Raw genomic sequence first — 17,775 nt, 5'->3', positions numbered from 1 at the left:
AGAGAGAGAGAGAGAGAGAGAGAGAGAGAGAAGGTAATACCGCGGGTGGGGCTGTCACCGCGATGGTCATCGGCGGGAGAGAACGAGAGAAAAAGACAAGAGGGACGAAGAACGGTTAAACGAGAAAGGTCTACATTGAATCAGCTGATCTGATTCCCCCGTTCGCTCCAAGTTGACTTCTGTTGCTCTCCTTTCAAGTTTGATATCTCTTATCAATCCCATTAAGGAACATAGGGTATTGAATAAGCAAATTATCTGTTGAACATCAATATATTGACTTTTAATGGCGGACTTTTCGGACGAAATTTAGAATTCAGATTATTTTAACATTAACAAAAATATATTGAAAAAAACTTCTATGTTTATTATTTTTCAATTTTCAATATCCTATATTGAGAGTTTTTGATGTTTGTGATCATAATTGCGTGTAAAATAATTATGATCGGAAGCTCTATTTTTATAGTTATTATTGCTATAATGTTAGTAAAAATAATTATATTTATAGTAAATTATAGTTATTTATATTTTTATACCACAAAGAATATAAAATTATAGTCATTTCCGGGGAGACAATAATATATTCTTTTTAATATATAAATATAAACATAATTATTATACTAACATTATAACAGTAATAATAAAAATTAAACCCTTTACCATAATTATTTTACCATGCAATTATAGTCACAAATATTAAATACTTTTTTCTCAGTATGCATCTTCTTTTTTTATTAAGCTTTAATTAAAATTTTATTAGAATAGACCATTCGAAATTAATTAGAAAATATGATATTGCAAATATGTTTGCATTCTTGAAGTTTAATTCAACAACAGTCACTTCTCTTTATTTATAGTTGTGCATATACAAATTAACAATTGATTTAAAATTAAACAGAATGTATCGATATTCCTGCTCTCCTTTTTTGTTATTCGATGATTCAATGAATCGATTATTAGCAATTTCGTATAATGACACATAATGATGATTTTCTTGAGCTACGGCTCGCGTGGTACGCGGGATGGCATGCGAGTGACATCGATGCCGGCAAACGAGACAACTTTCGTGACGAACGAACGAGAGCTTCCAAAGTTCCCGAAATATTCCCAAATCCCGAATAGCATCTAGGACAATTCGGACTGCCATTTAAATACTCCGCGAGTTGATGACTCGATTTACAGTCATGAAAATATAACTATAGGTCTCTCTCTTTCTATTGAAAAATTTTAACTGATTTACAAAAGGTTAATTATAAGAGACAAAGCTATCACTGCAAACTTTACCTTAATACTAAAATTAATAATAAACAAGTAAATATTATTTTATTTTTATTTGGTATAATAAATTTGCTACGTAATTTAGAGAAATATATGCTAAAAAAGAAATAACTAAATTTACAGTAAATAAAAAGAGTTTTCTCACGATTGATCATAAAATTATTTGACTCTTATTTTTACATTTAAATAATATTAAGTAGAAAATGGAGTGATTAAAATAATGTATGAAAAAATGATTTAGATATATATGCATATATATTAATTACACTATAATAATATATTTGGAAGAACATTTATATTGCAATCTAATCGTCATAATAATTTTGAAAATAATCCAAGAATTCTATAATTTGTTATTTCATATAAAATAAAAAAAACTAAATAACTGAATATTTCAGAGAAATATTAAAATCTTGTTTTATAATCCTATAAAATAAATAAATAAATATATATTTACGATTTTTTATTTATTCGAAATTACACACTATAACTACTTCTACTACAAAGAGTCCTGATTCAATTTATTACAATTAATTCAAAATTTATTATGCCAATATATAATCAATCAACATTTAATTCACAACGAATCGCTCTTGCAAACAAAGATAACAGTTACGATTTCTTTCTCACGCTTAAACCGTTTCAATTTAGCACAAGGTCTTTTTTTCTCGAATAACATCATCACTTCCACTTTCTTTGGTGCACAAGAGTTAACGTTCAGTAGCACGTCGCGATGTCCTCCGATTTGTCGATGTCAAATGAACGAGCATCGTATCGAATCGCATTGAGTCGCATTATTCCGGTAGCGGAAGCGCATCGAACCGTATTCCGCTCGTTCTCCGAGGCCGGGTACCGCGGTATGCCGTGTCCAAGCCGGCTATGCTATATCGCCGCCAATAATTCCGCTATTTCGGGCCGGCTAATTTCAGGCCCGGTGACGCTGTGCTTTTAACGGCGGCGTTGATAGTGGAGCATCATCCAGCGTCGACGGTCACCACCACCGCCGCCAGCAATAACCACCGGAACGGTGGTTCGGTGGTAGCGAAACCGCTGCTCGCTGCAGTCTCCCGAAGGCTTGGGCCTCCTACTGCCACCCGACGCTGCTCCTCCGATCCATAAAGGTAAAATCAACCCTTTCGTATCCGTCCTTCTTCGGAGATCTCGGCATTTTTCACCAATTCGTCCCAAAATAATCCTTCCGAAATAGTAACTGATCCATTTTCGATTCAATCAGGGAATTAGTCAGGTGAGACATTTGGGCTGTATTTTGTGATTGTTAAAATCGGTAATTAATTCTGAATTTCTCAATATAATTACTGATACATTTTTGTGGAATACAGTATTCGGTGTCTTTATGATGATTAAAACGAAAAATCTTATGTTTGACCTTCCTTAAGTTTAATGTTATATAAAATTAGAATGTCGATGCGTATGAGTCTGTTATAATTATAATAAGGCAAATAGAGATAAAAATTGAATGATTATTGAATCCTTTTAGGACGTTAAACAAAAAAATAATATTAGACTATGTGATAGTAGTATGTATAATAGAGAAAATTTTTTTACTTATGTATTTGACATATATATGTATATCTACGGTGCAGATTAATTTTAACTATATAATTTTCGGTGTCAATCTTTCAGAAAAATTTAGTACTACATATATATATATATATATTTGTGAATCTTGAAAGAGTCAACCATAGAATCATAATGTGGGTTACGAAGAAGAAATAACTTATTAAAATAACTTAAAATACTGATTTTTTTAAAATGCCGGACTTGATAAGAACTAATTATGAAAAACGTTTAGAAGCAATTTAAAAGTCTTTGTTGCAAGCAAACAGGATATTCATAAACGTTATTTTTATTTCAAATGCGTCGTCGCTTCTGGCATACGTACAAAACACACTAAAATTTCTTTATACATTTTCTTTCATAAAAAGACATATTTGTTATAAAATTCAGATTAGTTTTAATTATTGTGTTTTATCTTTAATGTAAAAAAAAAGAGCAATTAAGAATCAAATTTAATCCTGTGATATTCTAATAGCGTATAGTTATTATATTTATAATTACGCGTCTACATATAATTATATCAAAATTTCTGAATGCGCAATTAAAACGGATTTAGTTAATTCTTTGTGCGTTGCTCTCTCCCCCTCCTCTCTCTCTCTCTCCCCCCCCCCCCCCCCCTCTCTCTCTCTCCTTCTCTCTCTAAAATTTTAAAATATTGCGTTTTTTTTTATTCCGATTTTTTGCGGTGTTCATAAAGTGACAATTTTACCAAGTCCGAAAACGGGAACGCGCTCTACGGAAACTGCATTCCTGTATCCGAAAATACGTGACCGTCGACGAAGCGAAAATTCGACGAGGACGTCATCGTGAGTCGGTGAGCTTTAAGTAACAGGATGGTAAAGTGATCGTTGGCGTGCTGCCACATCATCATTTACTAAAAGTCACTGCTGCGATTGGAACGCATAGTAACGATAAACAGGATCGGAAGGACAAAATCGGATTAAACACAGAGATGAAATTGATTCGAAATTAAATACGTGCGATTTGTATATAATAAACGATTGTATAAAAAAAGCCAAATTGAGATATCAAATTAAATAGCAAATTACTTATTTGTCTATTAAAAAAAGTAATATGCAAAGGTAAGAAAATAAATTGCTACCTTAATTTAGTTTTTCCACACAAGTAAAAAGAAAATTTAAAAAAAACATCTAAAAGAATATTTAAAAGTGTTTTTCCCCTAATGAGGAATGACCGTCAATTTAATGTTGAATCGGCGTCAAATCGACGTCAAAATTATCAATTCGACGTCGAATTGCTGGTAATTTCTCATTGGGTTAAATATTTGTTTATTATATATAAAAATCGCGTTTAATTCCTATCAGTTTCATAAAATCTTTTTGTTAAAGCAAGTCAAAAAACGTTTCAGTACTACGTTTCAGTTCAAGTAATCTGTTCCCACATCCTGTTTTTTTTTTAATTAAAAAAAATCAATCTGATAGAGAAAAGAAAGAGTGTTTACTGTTAAATTCATAATATACCCACAATTTGCGTTATTTTTAATCATTTCTATAGGTCGACACTATTCCTACTCAAGAATTGATCAAGTGAACCGCGACGTGGAAAGAACAAATCGATGAATGAAATACTTTTTGTTAAAATCCGAATTCTTTCATTCGATCGATTCCTTGGCGATCCCATTCATTCGCTGTTAAATCGCATGGTAATCTCGACGAGGAATCTCTGTGACGAACGAAACGCGAGCACTTCCTCGCGGTAGCATTCGGAGACGTCTACCTACACGCTGCAACTCGCCTATTTATAAAGTACGACCTCGTGGCATACACCGCGTTCGCCACTACCGCCTACCTATCATGGTCGTCCCGCGTGCAAATCAGCGCGCTGTCTAGCCCGCTTCTTCCTAATTTCCGAACGTACGAAAAACAGGTCAGAGCTATTTTAGCGCGAAACGGCCCTCAAAGCCTCGAAAGTGCCGACGACGGTGTCTCGTTAGAACGAACGGTGTACCACGTGTGTGCACTACCGTTTCTACTTCACTCTTCCGCCTCTGTTATCCTTGATAACGAACAAGTCTTTCGATCTGGGAACAATCTTGAATAAATCTGGGAACGTCACGAAGAAGAAGGTAGGAGTTTCGTTCACGTGCCACGCGATCGGCTAGACTTTAATCCGCTTGCGATTCCTGTATCGCATATCTGATATGACATCGGATTAATATGTGATCATACCTGTGAATTAAACCTCACGAGGTCGTCTAATGTTTTTATCGTAAATTTTGAAAAATTGATAAAAAGAACATAAACATATTCATCAAAATATATTGATGACACATAGCATACTTAATAAATTTTGGTTTATAATTTAAAGAACAGTGTAAGTGAAATTATAATTTTATAGACAACTCATATATCGCTTTACATTACATAAGTATGACAAATGATTTTGTAAACTATATCAAACTTACACGAAGACCCACAACTTGAAAATTTAAAAAGTTATGAAACTTTGCCAATATAAACCATGTTAAAAATATAAGAAAGTTAAGAGAATATATTCCTCCTGCTTAAGTTTACGTATTTTTTAATAATTCTTTAAATAAGTGATAAATTTCATTAGAAGAAATATGTTTTCTCGATTAATTTCGTTCTATTATTTTTTTTCCTTGATGAATAAGAAAACAAAAACGAAAAATAGATAAAAAAATTTTAGGAGTTGATTTAGGATAAATGTTAACAGCAAAAAAATATTATTATACGTATATTAGGACATCATCTGTGTACTGTCAAAGTTCTATAATTTTTTTTTAATTATGAGATCTTTTGTTATAGTTAAATTGAAAATTAGAAAAATAAAACATTTTGTTGCTCCAAGATTTTTGAATAAAACAGCGATTCGTGATAAATTTTTTACTTTGATATTAGTAGGGAGAAAATGAAATTGCAAATATTATTGTTTCCTAATAGCTGTGTTTACTTTTCTAGGCGTCCAGTCGGTGCAGTGTGCTGAAATGTCGGAAATAGAAGGTGAGGGCCTCTTTACGAGCTCTGTCACGACCATGTTGCTTGAGTATCATCGTAGATAGATAAACAAGTGTCAGTGGAGGAAGTCACGGGAACAAGAGTAATTCAGCGTATGCGTGCAAAAATGTAATGTTCAATATGATCAACATAATGTGTAACGGAATGCAGAGCGTATATTAACCAAAGATTCTGGATTCCGCATTCGCTCGCACAATCAAAACGTACCTCTGTCTACTGCCTCTGGGGTGCAAACAGTTTACATCCTGTCGCATTTCCGTGATATATAATGCCGCTATGTTCGCCACTGCACTGATGTTTATTAACAAGAAGCGTTCGCCGAGCTACGTCATCGATCTTTATAAAACTCTGTCTGTCTTATATGAAATCGACCAAAAATAATAAAAATCATATATTTATTCTTTTTTTGTCGACTAAGATTAAAAAACACCTATAAGTTCAGTATATTTTTATCCAGTCACTTTACAATTTCTTTTCAAACACGAAGCTTTAAATATTAAATTATAAGAATATTTATAAAAAAAAAACTATTGCATTTTATTTTATGTACTTTCAGTCTTTGGAGTTATACAGAAATTGGTTGTGAATTTTTTAGAAATATGAACATATTGTCGAACATTAAAACATTCTTTGTCATGACATATAAAATTTCATTTAAAAAATTTTGACTAACGCATCGAGAACTTTAATCTTTTAAGCCGTTGCATTTATTCATAAAAAAAAAACATCTTTCATTGCGGATGATCGCTTCTCTTCTCTTTTCGATTAATACATGCGCTTGTATTGCTAAACGTTTATTATCTTTAATTCATTTTTGCAGATTCGCAGGACGCTTCGGAGCAGGATGATACACAAGATGAAACCACGGAAACAACGGAAGTTAACCATGAGGTAGCAAACAAGATAGAGGAATCGGATAACTCAGAGTTGTCAGAAAAATCATTTACGGAGGAAACAGAGGAGGAACGAGAGGAAGTTAACGACAAGGAACAAGAGGAAGTTAAAGAGAAGGAACGGGAAGAAGTAAAAGCGACGGAACAAGAAGAAATAAAGGAACAAGAAGAAGAAAAAGTTGAAGAAAAAAAAGCGAGAGAGACGCCAAGTTGCGAAGAGACGCAAAAGGAAGAAACGTCGGCCTCAGGTTGGTAATGTTGGTGATGAGTAACTTCGTTCTACTTATCAAGTAACATTAAGAAGTAATTTTATAGTCATCTTGAAATTGAGAAAATTTTATACGAGAAAATTATTTAACGAATGTTATGAGATGCAACATGACTTAAGTTTGATATAAAAATATTAAGTAATTAAATAGTAATGTAAAAATTATAAAAAAAGCAGCAATATCACTATAATATGTTATAATGTTGGTCTAAGAAGAGTCACAACTTACAAATTTGCATCATACACTTTTAATAGATGAAATTAAAAAACTAAAGAATTGCTCTTGAATGTTATATGTTTATAATTCATTCGGGAAACGAGATACATTGTAGCAAAATGTATCGCTGAAAGTGTGCTAGAATTTGAAGCGTATACTCTTTGGTTACTGAGAATTCGAAAATTTGATCTCGTGCCATCGTGTTTTTGTTACCTCTTTCCAATATTAGATATCTTGGTATAATTAAACTTGGGAAAAGGGATATAAAAAGCGCGCACGCCGAATCTAGATAAACAAAACAATTTTATTAAACTTATTGTTAGTATTAATTACTTAAGCACAACTAAAAAAATGAAAGCCGTAAACAGTCATGCTAGAGCACTATAATATAGGTATTCACATCCACCATTTTTAGTCCCTTCCCCTTTCTTTGTTCTCTCTTCAGTCTTCTTAGTTTAGCGACGGAGTGGAAAGAAAGAGCAAAGGATTGAGGAAAGGAGCAAGAGAGTGAGAAAAGGATGAAAAATGGCGGATGTAAATATTCATATTATAGTGCTTTAGTCATGCTTCTTTAATGTACTAATTTAATGTTAAATTAATGTAAATAATTCGTGTGAATTTACCCATATGTATAATTCTGCAAACTGCGCGCTGAATTTAAGAAAGACACTTTGCTGCGTTTTCGAAAACTTAAGCCGGAATTCACAATTCGTCCTTATATCAAGTCGCTCAAGTAACGTCTTTAAAATGTTAATTCGGCTTTATAATTGATTTATCATTAGAGTCAATAATTAAGATAGCGTTAAATATAAAAATGAATACCGACCATAGTTTCTGTTAATTTCGGGCTTGACTCTTTAGTTAAGAAAAATTAATTTACAAACAATAAAAATCTTATTGGACCGTTTTATGTGAATACACAGCTAATAGGAAATAAAGACCGTACTGGTCAAAGTTGGATCTTTGGTGCTTAAATAATTTGGTGTGAATTTATATACTACGTATCAAATTCTGTTAAACTGCGCGTCGAATTGATTTTTCGGTCTTAAACGAAACTTTATAGCGACAGAACTGCCGTAGTACTATCAAATTAAACTGTGTGTTAAGCAATTTAATAATTTGATGCTCATAGACATCTTAGAAATTATTCTTCGCAATAATCAGTATACTTAACTGAGAAAAAAATGCTGTTGATTCAATTAAAGTCCATATTACGGGCTGTCACTAACATAAGTGATTAATTCATATATATTTTATTGACATAAAGGCTCTAGCAATTTAATAATTTGATGCTCATAGACATCTTAGAAATTATTCTTCGCAATAATCAGTATACCTAACTGAGAGAAAAATGCTGTTGATTCAATTAAAGTCTATATTACGGGCTGTCACTAACATAAGTGATTAATTCATATATATTTTATTGATATAAAGGCTCGATTATTGAAATAATAATTTATGCCTTTATGTCAATAAAAATATACATAAATTAATCACTTATGTTAGTGACAGCCCGTAATATAGACTTTAATTGAATCAACAGCATTTTTTTCTCAGTGTATAGAAACAAAAATTAATTTACTTTTACTATCTAGATAACAGTCATGTAATTTTTTTTAGAGCAGAAATATGAAAAGCGAAAAATTTCTGCATTCGATGATAATTTTCACTTTTCACCTTTTCGTTTTAAGGACAAAATTATGTGATCATTGTCCTGAATTCAAAGTTAGGAAATCCATCATTTGAAATGGAGCGTTTCTAGGGTACCTCGCGCGCCGGTTAAAATAGAAATTTTATTAATTTGAAAGAAATTGCGCACAAACTCACGCATTGCGTTCACGGTGTGTTTACTCCGTCGCGCTTGTCGGAACCAATCGGCGTCGCTCACTAAGTCGTCGACGTGTTTGCGTTAGCGCTGCCATTATTCGCATAGACGTTCAAGCGTTTATTTGAATAGCGACGTCAGCGGATAGTTCAGCACGGATATACGGCGATCTGCGTTTCGCGGTATGTTTCAAGGAAATCTAAACTTTCTTACGCGCCAACTATTTCGGTCGTGCTACAGGTTCCCGCGTTATTTACAAATCTTACGTTCTCGCGGCGATATACAATTACACAGTTGCCTGATACTACAATGGAAATGCCCGATATAAATTCTCAGAATATGAAATATTGTTACGTACTACAAAGACTAAAATTGAACTATTTCTTAGAGGACTAGGTCTCCTTAAGCGCCGCGACCTTTTAAAATAATTACAATAGTGAATAATGTACAGAAAAATTTACAAGAACGCAATGAAGCAGGGTATGTGTGAATAGAAAGAGAGAAAGAGAGAGAGAGAGAGAGAGAGAGAGAGAGAGAGAGAGAAGCGAGGGATAGGAATTAGGAGGGAGGGAGAGACAAGAATATAGAAATAGCAAAGACAATGCTTTTAGACCAGGACAATGAACGGAATAAAAGAAGATCAAATAGTGGGTAAAGAAAGAGAGCAGAAAAATTGGCACATGGATCTAATAGAAGAGAAATACCACAAGCTAGATGTTAGTATGTATAAAATGGAAAATTTGTATTGTCTTTAAAGTTCTCGGGTTCCGTTCGGTAAATTAAAATGTGTCGTTTTCGGACGTGTTTGCAATCCGCAAAAAGAAGGCTGCGAAAGCTTTTCCATCCGGAAAGAGAAATGAAATGGACGGTGGAGCAAAGTAGAACGCAACAACTGGGGTGCAACCGATGTTATGTATCTATGCGTACATTCGTCTGCCACCTTCTCTCATTCTTAAATAGAACGACGAGTTAAACGGAATATATATCTGGATAAATTTTTTATAATCAACTTTTGATCGACAGCAGTAAACGTAGTGGTTTCAAACAACAGTGACGCGTAGAGAGGGAAACGAGAACAGCTTATTGTTAGCCAGCGTCACTTTTGTCAAATCATAACGTCTCTCAGACAGCCTCAATTCTGACGTTATTTCGCAACCGTCGTTTTATTTACGCCTTCATTTCCAAAAATAAAAATACGAAACTACATGCGGTTGCATTAATGATACAATAACAGCGCAATAACAAGATTAATGGGACAAGCGAGGCGCGGTAGTAAGCCGTTATTAGACGACTGTGCAAAATCACGCGATAAAGAAACGCGCCAGCGTTTTCAGCTTTGTGACTCGTCTTGTACACGCGGGTAGTTTCGCGGCTTCACCATAGCTCGCCTCGCCTCGCCTCGCCTCGCACCGCCTCGCACCGCCTCATCCCGCTTCGCTTCGCTTCGCGCAGCAGCTGCACAGGCGTCGAACGAGCGACCGAAAATAAATCCCCGCGGAGAGAGAATCCCCGTACGTTGTTTTAAATAAAGCGAGCACGCGCGCGATAGCCGAAGCCGGTCAGCGCGCGCGTTTCGTCGCGATCTCCGCTCGCGCGCGCCGCTCTCTCTCTCTCTCTCTCTCTTTCTTTCTTCTCTTCGCGAGCGGCGAGCGCGAAGAAATCGCGCGTCCGCGCGCAACGGCAGTAGCGGCAGCGCGGCAGACGATCGCGATCGGGTAAAAATACGGTGTTCCAATAGCGCGTTAAAACTCACTGTGCGAGCTTCTTCGCTCTCTTGCATTTTTTTTTTTTTCTAATGCGATCATTCGCTATCACGCGTCCCTTAAGAATGGAAGATTAACGGTGCGATCGCGGGACGATCGAACGACGTCCGAGATATCGAAGCTCGCGCCGCGAATTCGCGACAGATGCGACGCGCGGGACGGATTGTCACGCGCGAAAACCGGTTGTTTTACAATGCTTCTAACAAACTGCCCCGCGACCCGCACCTAGCTCGTACGACGCTCTTAAAACGCGCGACGCGTTGACGTGCCAAAGGGAGACGTGCTGAAGCGGTTGGACGTGCGAGGTCTTGACAACGCGTGTCTCTTCGTGAAGCGATAAGAGTGCGAAGCGAGTTACGAGTCGGAAAACGCGGTGATGACATGTGGAAATAACGCGTTTTCCTCTTTTTCTTTTGTTCCGATTTAGTTTGGTGCGGATACCATTTGTTAAAATTTACAGTCCAATTTCTCTCGTAAACTGATATCGTTTCGGTAGGAAAAAAACAGTGTTTGTTTTCTTCAATTATACGATATTTTATCATTGGTTTATTTATTATTTTCACAGTTCGAAAATTTGTGTTGAATTTAATACATTTCACACGTTCTAAACGGTCCACTCAAATTTTTGTGTTAATTTAATATAAAATGAATATGTTAGAAAGTAACATAAATATTATGTAAAAATATTTGCACGAGAAAAAGTAACTGACACAATTTGTAAGCGATCATAGTTTCTTATTAAAATTAATATTTATAATGTGTTAAATTAACACATGTTTCAATAAATTTAATATTTTTAATATGTTAAATTAACTCATTTTATTAATTTATTTACGTTTTAAAAAAAACATTAATATTTTTATCTTATTTGTCCATTTAATCATAAATTATGTTATTTTAATACTAAAAAAGGTTGAATGTCACAATTCAATACAAAGTATTTAAATAATACAATCACATTCTATTAAATTAACATTCGAATATATTAAAAATTCAACACAAAATTTTTTTTTAAACAAAGATTTAAGTGGACCGTTTTTAAGACAAATATAAAATATTGCTTACTAGATGGTAGATCCGAGTATGATAGGTTATTGTTATTTATTATTGTTAGAATAATTCATACTACATAGACACGCACTTCTTTTCAATCGCACGATACATATACGCGGAACTGTAATCCGAATGTAAAGCGTGGCATGAATGGTGCTTTTCGGAAACGAATGTTGAAAGCTCGGAGGATCTTGACGAGAATCTCTGTTAAAACATTAAATCGTTATAAAGTATTTTCAGGAAACGAGACGCGAATAAAGTATTTTCAAGAAACGAGACGCGTAAACCACCGACGCGAGATATCGAATGTACATAATTCAGTCTTCGAGAAGCACCACTTGTCAAGATTTATGCTCGGACTCTTCAATCGCGGATTAAAAATAGCGATCGTTCTGGCAGAAAAGCAGTGAGTTTTCTTTCGCTATTCGACTAGCAAAGCAGTATCTTGCCGTTGGCAACATTTTATCCACGTAATCTAAAAACATATAGGTATGAATTTTCACACTTACGTATAAGTATAATTTTATTCTGATGTTAATATAGAGTTTACCTTGTTAATTAATTTTTTGTACATATAATATCTTTTATATATCTAATATTTGTATATAATTTTCAACAACTCTATGTATTACAATGGAATAGAAAATAAAAGATTGCCACCTCTCTGGATTTCAATAGAGTGACAATCAGTTTCCGGCAAGAATAGTGAGAGCTTTAGCAAGAAAGGTGGCAATCTTTCACAACCCTTAAAAATCGTTCTTTTTTTCACTTATAATTTTGACTGTAACTTTTTTTTATGAAGTTAATTCTTTTTTGATGATAGATAGAGTAAAATTTACTTATATTAACTAAAAAGTCACTTTTTTTTTATTGTATTAATTTTTAAGTAAGGGAGCGATATAAAGTATAAACTGTGTAGTTTATATTGAGAGCGCGATATAAACTGTATGATTTATATAAAGATGCTCAAAATATGTATTTTTGTTATATAATCTAATCATTACATATACACACAACATTGTTAAAATATAAAAGCGTTAAAATTTATAATTCAATAAGTAATATAACGAAATTAACAGCTGTAGAAAATTGAAAAGGTATTCTAATTAAAATCTTCTCAAATCAAATCGTTTCAAGTCAATAATTATCTAGTAAAGCCGACATACGAATCACATCTTTCTAGATAATCTAACTTAATAGAACTCAATGCGATTACGCGAATGATTCTGAATTATCATTTGATTCGTTTCTTTCTAGCAGAGCTGGCGACCGTCACGAGAAGCGCGTCGTCGGATGACGGCGTGCCGGTGTCGGGGGTGGTCGCGAGGCAGGCGGAACCGGGTGGTACAGGGGTACCATTGACAACCACCGTCAACGACGGAGACGGACAGCAGCATCGCACCAGCAGCGGTACTAGCTCGGCAGTCGGTGAGTGGAATTCATTGCCGGTACTGGTAGAACGTCTACGCGAGGCGCTCGAGTTGTCCCTGGCAGCGGGTTGCCGGCGTGGCAGCGACGAGCCGACGGCGACGTCGCACGGCGTCAACGTCGGCATCGACGGGGTCGGCAACCGTTCTATGGAACAGGTGCTTTTCGGCAGCGACGTACCCGTGTCGAGGAAGGACGAGCTCAAGTTCCTGGAAGATTTGCTGCTGTCGGATATCCAGACTGCACTCTCCCGTTTGCGCGAGACGCTCGAACGCACGGACATCGCAACGCTCACGAAGCACGGCGGGGTATCGGATCCCACTAGCAAGCTACATCTCTTGCGACTGGTATCGAGCCTACTGTCGCGGCTGCAGGTGCCGGTGGAAGAGAAGGAATCGAGTAGCAGCGAGGGCGACAGGACGATCGACATCGTGGCACAGAACGGTGGCAGCGGTGCGCTACCTGGACGAAGACGGCGGGCTGCCAGACACACCATCGGCGTTTCCGCCGAAGAGATCGCACGCGCGAGGAGGCAGCTGGAGGAGAGCAGCGCGGACTTAGCGAGATTGAACGACCAGGTGTTCCAGATTGAACGACCTGAACCATTGCTGTCTACGTCGCGTAACGCGACGAGCGGCGAAAGACCACACGTGGTGGAGGAGATCCACGACAAATACACGAAGGACGTGATTAATCAGCGTCAGTCGTTGCGTGACAGGAATAAGGATACGAGTGAATATCGGCCGCTGATTCCGCCACAGGTTGGTTACGTGGATCGGCCGGCAGTCGCACTTAGGACGACGGATGAATCGAATACGCGGCAGATTCAACATCGGGACAGTGTCAACGGTTACCAGGAGAAAGTGAGCAACGACGAGGAAATCGCGATTAAGAGGACGAGCGAGGAGCAAAGTCAGGTGACGAAACTTGCGGCGGCACTTAGGCAACGCGCAGAACTGATCAGCGCCAGCAAATGCAATAACGGCAGCAACAAGTTTGCAGCGAAAAAGTCGAAAATCAAGCGTGCCAATACCATCGACATACCGAGCTACCTAAAGTTACAGACCGACAGTCTTGGTTACGACAATCCCGGCTGCATAGTGCTGCGACGTCCCATCAACGTGGGCGATAAGATTACTACGAACGCGTCCAATCTTGGCGTGCCATCGTTCCACCCGAGAACGGAGAATGACAAGAAGTTCCTGGCGTTGATCAACCGGAACAACGAGACGCAGACAACGTACAACGCTGCACCTGCCTTTGTCAAATCCTTCGGCTATACCAAAGCGACAGACATGGCGCAGCCGAACGAGAACTGGAACAGCCGATTTTCGAACATCAAGACCGCTTTCGATAAGCCTTCGTCCACGAACGATATCGACAAGTTGTCACCGAGACTGCAAAACATTACGAAACGCTTCCCAAATACTCCCCAAACGTCTCCTCAGATTCCGGTGAACAAGAAGATGCCGACCAGTGGCGGCACGACAAACAACAGCTTACCGTTCGCAAACGCGAACGTGCCGCAGCCGGATGCGGGCTTCAGACACGCGCCTTCGTCGCTGTTTCGGAAGATCGAGAAGCCGTGTACACCGAAATCCCCGCTCGGTCATCACTGGCAAAGGGACAACGCACTACCGCCCGGTAACTCCTTGCGCGAGAAAGCCAAGATATTCGACCGAAACGGTAATCAATTCCATCCGCCGTCGTTCAATGTGAACGAGAATACCCAGAAATCTGCTTTCCCTCGACCACCATGGATCGAGCACGACAAAAACGAGAATAAATCGAATAAGATGGTCACCGAGAACGGACGGCTCGATTATCGATTATTCTGCAAGCAATTCGCGCCCTTTATCGGCAAGAACACCGTCCCGGAAGCCAAAAGCATCGAGGATTCTCGCAGACGCAACGAACACTCGAACGCACATCGCAAGAACTTGGCTCCATTGAACGAGAAGCTCGGCGTGGTGGATGGGAAAATTTCCTTCAGGATGTTCCCCGAGAAAGGACCGCAGGTCCAATATCGCCCAAACGAGCTGCATCGCACGATTGAGGAATCGGTTCGAGACAAATCTGATTTTCATAGCGAGAAGAATGTCTTCGAACCACTAGCCACAGTGCGCAATGATAAGGACTCAGTCGGAACCACATTTGCGGGCAACGCACCGATCGATGCGATGTTCAAAGGTAGCTCGTCTGTGGCCGTACAAACTGGTATCGACGATGATAGTCATCCTGAAGAGGCACGAGTGTTTCGAGTGACTCCTAAGGTCGCAAAGGGACCACCGTCTGCGTACAATAATGTGTCTGTTCAAACTCACGACGAACCGGAAGTGGAAATCAAAGAACACTGGACGACTCTTCAATACAACGACGCTGTTCCAACATCAGACTTGAGTTATCGTCCTACTGGGGATTCGAGTCACTTTGTCTTGGATCACAATCGAAATTATGCCGTATCGACCGACATCGCTTCGAGAAACGAAACTCTGCCCTTAACGAACAAGAATACTTGCGATCTTGTCAAGAAAGACACCATTTGCGTGCCGTATTCAATGGAGAATGTCCCTTTTTCAGATGCTTCCGATCATCAATCGTCGGAACAGCACGAACTAGTCTTTCGAACGAGTCCGCGATGCGAAAATTATTTCTCACCTAAACCGGCGATTGATAATCGATCGCCAATATATCCGACTTATATCCCGTACGTTAAATCTAATAAAGATCCGTTCGAGGATCAGATGCCAAGCGCGTCGCATGAGATCGACAAGGAAGATTTCCTGTGTACGAGTGACGGCGCTTTGCCAGAGGAACAGAATATACAAAATCAGGATATCAGTGCGGACACCGGTGTCGTTACACGGTACACCTGTGCGATCGCGACTGTTGCGTCTGAGGACGTTCCAACGACACGCGTCGACGGAACTAGACCGGAATCCGGAATGTCACCATCTGGAATACCCTCCTCCTCGTCACCCTCACAGCTCTGGCCGTATCCCAAATCAACTAATAGCGAGACGATCACGACCGAGGACGAAATACGTCGACACAACTTGCTACAACAGAGCCTGGTCCGACAGTTGCAAAACGAGCGAGTGATGCTGAACGATTATCATACGCCTGTCATCAACCAATCTAGCAATTTTAATCAGCCTAGTTTTCATCAATCTAACAGTTTTAATCAATCTCTGAGGTTCCAACCGGTAGAAGTGCCGAAAAGCCCAGAACCGCCAAAAAGACCGGAACTGCCGAAAAAACCGGAACCACCGAAACGATCGGAATTATCGAGGAAGTTGGAACCTTCAAGAAAATTGGAACCTTCGAGGAAGTTGGAACCTTCGAGGAAGTTGGAACCTTCGAGAAAGTTGGAATCTTTGAGGAAATTGGAACCATCGAGAAAGTTGGAACCATCGAGAAAGTTGGAACCACCGAGGAAATTGGAGACCCCGAGAAGGTTGGAGCCGTCAAGAAAATTAGAGCCTCCAGCGGTTGTCACCGGTTTGCTGTCACTAGCATCATCCTCCGGATTCAGCGCGAAGAATCGGATTACCGCTCTCAGAGAACAATATGAACAACCGGGTTCAGCAAACGGCGGTCAATCAAAATCCATGCAAAAGGAACGCTCGCCAATCCCGAACGGAACGAGCAGCGCGATGGATTCCAGCGACGAGTATCTTATGTCCTGTACCAACAGACCGTCCAGATCCATCGTCCTGTCGAAGTCCGAATCATGGCATCAGCTGGCACTCTCGAAGAGCCATCAAGCTCCATCGCGTCCAGTACAGAGCAACTTATCGCAGCAATTTCTAGCTGGTACCGGGTCCTATCTTCCCAAACCACCCAAGCCAAAGTCACCATCATCCTTTAAGATGAAAAAGCAATACGAGGCATCCTCGTCCTTGGACAGCGTGAAAAAGATGGAGGATAAAATACGCAGATATTTCGATAATCCAGCAAACGACGGTGCCATGGAGACGAAGGATTCCAAGGGTAGACGTTTCTCGTCGCGCGACTCGGTGAAAAAAGGTCTTGTTGGTCTATCCAGAAGTCGCACTATGCCAGGAATATGCGAAGAGAACCTGCGCCTGACGATCCCGGCAGTGCCACAAATTTCCGTGGCGAGCCTCAATAGTGCCGACGTGGACAAAGTGTTTGATGACATCTTCGAAGAGGTCACCAGGACTGATGACCGCTTCTGATCGACTGATCCTTATCGTCGTAAGATATCGGCGTGATGTTCACTTGGGAGACTTGGTGACGATAAAAGTGGTGTCCGTTCGGGATTTTTGCGAGTAATTTTTCGAGAGCCGACGATATTTCGCGCTGTGTTGAACATCGTGATAAGAATAACGATTCTACGACCATCATTAATCTCATCACAAATGTGCAACATAATTGATTGATAACATGGATCGTTAAACTGTGATCTTGCCTACTTTTTAATTCGCATAGCCTGCCGTCAACAGTTGTAAT

The 17,775-nt window shown here is 38.6% G+C and overlaps 1 protein-coding gene across 4 annotated transcripts; it reads left to right on the top strand.

The window, feature by feature from the left end:
* Window positions 1-2,251: 2,251 nt before the first annotated feature.
* On the top strand, window positions 2,252-17,728 carry LOC108767318 (uncharacterized). Of its 4 annotated transcripts, none has more exons than XM_018517095.1 (4): window positions 2,257-2,396; window positions 5,796-5,837; window positions 6,673-6,993; window positions 13,132-17,728. In XM_018517095.1, the coding sequence occupies exons 2-4, from the start codon at window positions 5,822-5,824 to the stop codon at window positions 17,499-17,501; spliced, it is 4,707 nt and encodes a 1,568-aa protein (XP_018372597.1). In that variant the 5' UTR covers window positions 2,257-2,396; window positions 5,796-5,821; the 3' UTR covers window positions 17,502-17,728. The 4 variants fall into 4 exon arrangements, 2 of the variants coding, with proteins under 2 accessions (XP_018372597.1, XP_018372598.1); XM_018517096.1 differs by lacking the exon at window positions 2,257-2,396 and adding an exon at window positions 4,529-4,939; XR_001940419.1 differs by lacking the exon at window positions 13,132-17,728 and having other exon boundaries at window positions 2,252-2,396; window positions 5,796-5,960; window positions 6,673-6,751.
* Window positions 17,729-17,775: the final 47 nt, after the last annotated feature.

Source organism: Trachymyrmex cornetzi, unplaced genomic scaffold (genome assembly GCF_001594075.2).
Source record: "Trachymyrmex cornetzi isolate Tcor2-1 unplaced genomic scaffold, Tcor1.1 scaffold67, whole genome shotgun sequence".
NCBI lineage: Eukaryota > Metazoa > Arthropoda > Insecta > Hymenoptera > Formicidae > Trachymyrmex > Trachymyrmex cornetzi.
The sequence above is the reverse complement of the archived record's forward strand: the minus strand, read 5'-3'. Positions and strand labels throughout refer to the sequence as shown.

Bases quoted from the DNA above. Each gene is read 5' to 3' on its own strand.
- LOC108767318 (XM_018517095.1), top strand. The intron at 6,994-13,131 runs GTTGGTAATGTT...TCTTTCTAGCAG, and splicing joins GGAAGAAACGTCGGCCTCAG to AGCTGGCGACCGTCACGAGA.